General features: G+C 39.9%; 1 protein-coding gene across 1 annotated transcript in view; it reads left to right on the top strand.

The window, feature by feature from the left end:
• kcnn4 (potassium intermediate/small conductance calcium-activated channel, subfamily N, member 4) overlaps positions 1–4,250 on the top strand; it is a gene marked incomplete in the record, with an annotated part of 36,957 nt that overhangs the window by 27,657 nt on the left and 5,050 nt on the right. The window contains 1 exon segment of the mRNA XM_014016618.1: positions 1,788–1,909. Coding sequence (XP_013872072.1) covers positions 1,788–1,909 — 122 coding nt within the window.

Here is a 4,250-nt window from a genome sequence, read left to right as displayed (position 1 = left end):
GTGTTGAATAGCTAGAGAACCCTCTGTGCATTTGAGTTATATTAGATAATCTAAAAAATGTGTCAAACTCAAGGCCCGTGGGCCAAATATGGCCTGCCACAGTATTTTATGTGGCCCGCGAGAAATTCAAAGATGCATTAACGTCTTAAATAAGCTTATGCTGCTTTAAAACCAGCACTGACCATAAACTACATCTCCCATGATGCATGTCAGTTATTTTCTCCGCGAACCAACAGCATCCCACCACTAGGTGGAGAGACACAGGGTTTAAGAATAACTAGCAACCAGCAAAATTTGACATGTAAAATTTCCATTTCACTGCATTTTCGATCTCCTGGCGTTTATAAGAGGACGTTTGATAAACATTGTTTCTATGCATGAAATACCACGTAGAGCTCAGTTATTGTTTGTTAGTTGCTCATCTGTAGCGGTGAGACGAGGAACGTGACGTTTCGTGTTTAGTTGAAGTTAAACACGAATCATAAAAATTTATTACAATTACCGCTGTAATGCTCATGTGGCCCTTGTTGAAAAGGAGTTCAACACACCTGATGTAAAACAATTTTTCAAAATGTGAACATTTAATAACATTTAGATACTTTTACAAATACCGCCCAAGTAAGTAAAGTTTATTTATATAGCACCTTTCTTGGATTAAAAAAAATCAGAGCGTCACAATAAAAGCAAGAAAAAGCATGATATTAATAATATTATTTAAAAAATTTTGCATTTAAAAAGCTCAAAAGATTACACTGCTGTACTTTTTGCAGGATTTGCATGTTAATATCAAAATAAGCACATCGAAGTGATATTGCGATGTCGCACTGACTGTTTTGCTTTGTTTTTGTTTTTATAACCTTTTTGTGCGTGTTCAGTGATTTTAAAAAAAGCACGATGACAGGATAGTGTGGGGGAAGAGGAGTGAGATGAGGTCATTCAAAGGCACCAAACAGAGGAAACAATCACATTTCTGTCAGGAAAGAAGCTTCAGTCAGTTCAGGTCGGGGCAAGATGGGCAGGAAACTGCATGAGCTTCGTGTTTGGGCATAAAACACCTTGCAGAAGGTTTTTTTCCTCTTTCTGAGACAGATTCTAGCGTTTCACTTTTTCACAAGACAACGATGAAAATGACACGTTGTGTCTCAAAAACACTCCTAAACGAGACTTGCACAAAGTTCGTTTCAGTTTGTGTTTTCTTCGAAATGCCTCAGTTCCTCTCCAGACACTTGCAGCAAACCCTGACAGCAGTAGCTGGTTTGGAGGATACAACCATTTCCTCTCCTCTGGTGGCTGCATCCTGCCTCTAGGTGCATCTTTGGGCCTGTGCGTGTCGTTGTTTTGGCTCGTGCACGCACGCGCATCCTTTTAAATCTACATCTGCTGCAGTCCTGATTTACGCTTAACAGGGAACAAGGGAAGACATCTGGATGCAAACAGTGACGGCCTCTATTAACAGTCGCCACAGCAGGGCCACAGTGACATCATAGCGGGGCAGTTGCAGTGATTTGTGCCGGAAAACARACAGACACAAATAGAATCAAAGTGAAAAGTGCTGAAAGAGTGTGGGCTGTTCAGGCTCGTGTTTAATTTTTATTTTTGAGTGTGTGTGTGTGTGTGGAAAAAAAATGATCTAACAGTTCTTTACTATTTCAAGTCTGCATCCTGAAGTAAAAGTACTTTGATGTAATGATTCACATTTTCACTTCCAAAAAAAGGGGTAAAGAATCTGTGCAGGGAGTTTGTCAAAACAATCTGTGATTTTTAAAGTTTGCGTCGCCTTTTTTCAGATCCGCCACGCTGCTGCTAACGTTCTGCGAGAGTGCTGGCTCCTGCATCGTGCGAACCTGAGGAAAGGCAACCACGGCGAGCACCGGAGGCACCAGCGATGCCTTCTGGAAGCCATCAGAGTGTGAGTTCCTCCCTCAGGCGGGATGAGAGGCCTGTTTGCACCTGGGCAAAGAGATGCAGGAGGGCGCCGCTTTGTCCCGTGTCTGTTTTACCAATCATTATCTTTCATGTCAACATGCCTAACCACAGAGTCCCCGATCATAACAGATCATTTAGGTTACTCATAATCACCTGCTGCCTGCATGTTTCGCAGGTCTGAGCATCTGTCTGTTACCAAAATAGCTCATGAMCCACTGAGCAGATTTTAATGAAACCTTCAACAACTAATCTCTGCCAGTGGATCTACAACTGATTAACATTTGGAGCAAATTTGTTTCGAAATGAGTGCCACAGCCAGCTCACCTTTAGAAAGCACCAAAGAATTCGATCAGTTTTACAAATATTGCACTTAAATTTGGTGACTTTGTAGCTGAGTCATTCACAACACATTCTCTGAGTGCTACTCATAGTGTAAGACATTAGCTTAAAACTGCAGCATTAACTGTTYATRTCAACTCTGCTTGTCTGTTAGCAAAATATCTCATGAACCACTAAATGGATTTKAATAAAACTATAAGAAAACAATCATCGGATGTACATCYAGAACTGATTAACTTGTGGAGTCGTCTCAGCTCAAGAYGGCCTCCACAGCTAATCTACATGAAWAAAATGTAAATTGGAGAGAACTCTGACAATTTTACARATATTAGGCTAAAATTTGGTGTGGTAGTAAGTGGAAGTGACATCTCTAAATACTGCATGAATTCACATGTAAAGTTGTGTTCAAGGTTTGACCAAAACAGCTAYAATTTAAGATAATCTTAGTCTAAACCTCTGGCATGAATGTTGGTGGGTGATATGTATTCCTTCAAGAAACGCTTGACGTTTTGATTACATTTGTTTACAGGGGTTGAGTTGTGAGTGTGCGAGTGATTTACTTTAGATTCTGATGAAAATATTTTACCTGCATGAGGTTGAAACTTCTTCTTACCGAGACCCCGATTTTTAAGAGTAAGCAGAAGTTTAGCAAAGTGGTCTATGTAAGAGGATTAYGGAGCTAAAATGGAGCCATAAAGTTTTTTTCATAAAATTTTATTTGAAACTGAAAGAAAAATTTTGAAACTGAAGTGTTTTTTTACATATGTTATGCTTTTGAAAAATAACGTTTCACTGATATAAAGTTGCTTAACACGACACAAATCTCATTGACGATCACATAAACAGAATATTGATGTTTCAAAGACATTTCCAGCTCCCGTGGTTCATGAATGCAACAGCTGGGAAATGTTTTGTCTAGACCAGGGCTGCCCAAACATTTTCCCCGAGAGGACCAAAATGAAAATCTATCGGGGGCTGCGGGCCAAATGCAGAAATATAATACATGAAATACAAATACGTTTTAAGTAAAATCCTTTATTTTTAATGATTAAGCTATCAGCCAGTGTGGTGGCCTGCTTTTGTTTTAGTCTGCACACTTGGAGAAAGTCTGCCATACACTCAAGCAGCAAAGGCTCATGGGACATTTCCTAAACTGATAAAATATGAGTTTTTGTGGCCTAAYAGAGTGGTCAAATCTACATGTGGGGTTAAATCTAAGCTAAATATATCTTGTTGTTACTTTCTGTTTTATATTTAATCTTAATGTATCAAAGATAAAGTCAGCACCATGAATGAAAACTACCTTCAGCCCTTTACATAGTCATTTGACCAGTGGAAATCCTGTGTTTCTAATAGGATGACAGGTTAAAACCTTGTAACTTTGGCACCTGTTGGTGGGCCAAATCAAATGGCTTGGTGGGCCAAATTTGGCCCTTAGGCACAATTTTGGGCCCCTCTGGTCTAGCCTGTGTTTAGCTGTCAGTCAAGATTCCACACTCACTGTCATCAGAGGCCCCGCCCCCACGCCGAAACTGGGCCTGAAGCTTGAAACCAAAATAAAAATCTCAAACTGAAAAAAGGAAATACAATCTGACAAGAAGTTTAAAACTTTTTTTTCTCAGTTTCAAATTAGTTTTTCAGTTTCAAATTTTTATTTGTTGTTGCTGTTGTTGTTGTTGTTGTTGTTGTTGTTGCTGTTGCTGTTGTTGTTGTTGTTATGGTTTATGGCCCCAATTTGGCTCCATAGGGGAAACCGAATGTCTGCCTGTGTGTGGACTGAATCATTACAAATTAACTGTGTGGAAAGAATGAGCAGGAGGAACCAGCACACCTTAACAGTACAATATAAAGAGACTCCATCACCTCATCRCTTTTATGTTCTCAGAGGCTAATTCTGGGTACTGGGGTTCCCCCTCTGGTTTCATCCCTCTGTGATGCTAAATTTATCTCTTTTCCACCTCTGGATTTCAGAACAACCCCCCGGC

This window comes from Austrofundulus limnaeus, unplaced genomic scaffold (genome assembly GCF_001266775.1).
Source record: "Austrofundulus limnaeus strain Quisiro unplaced genomic scaffold, Austrofundulus_limnaeus-1.0 Scaffold148, whole genome shotgun sequence".
Taxonomy (NCBI): domain Eukaryota; kingdom Metazoa; phylum Chordata; class Actinopteri; order Cyprinodontiformes; family Rivulidae; genus Austrofundulus; species Austrofundulus limnaeus.
Note: the sequence above shows the minus strand (reverse complement) of the source record. Positions and strands in the feature narration are given on the sequence as shown.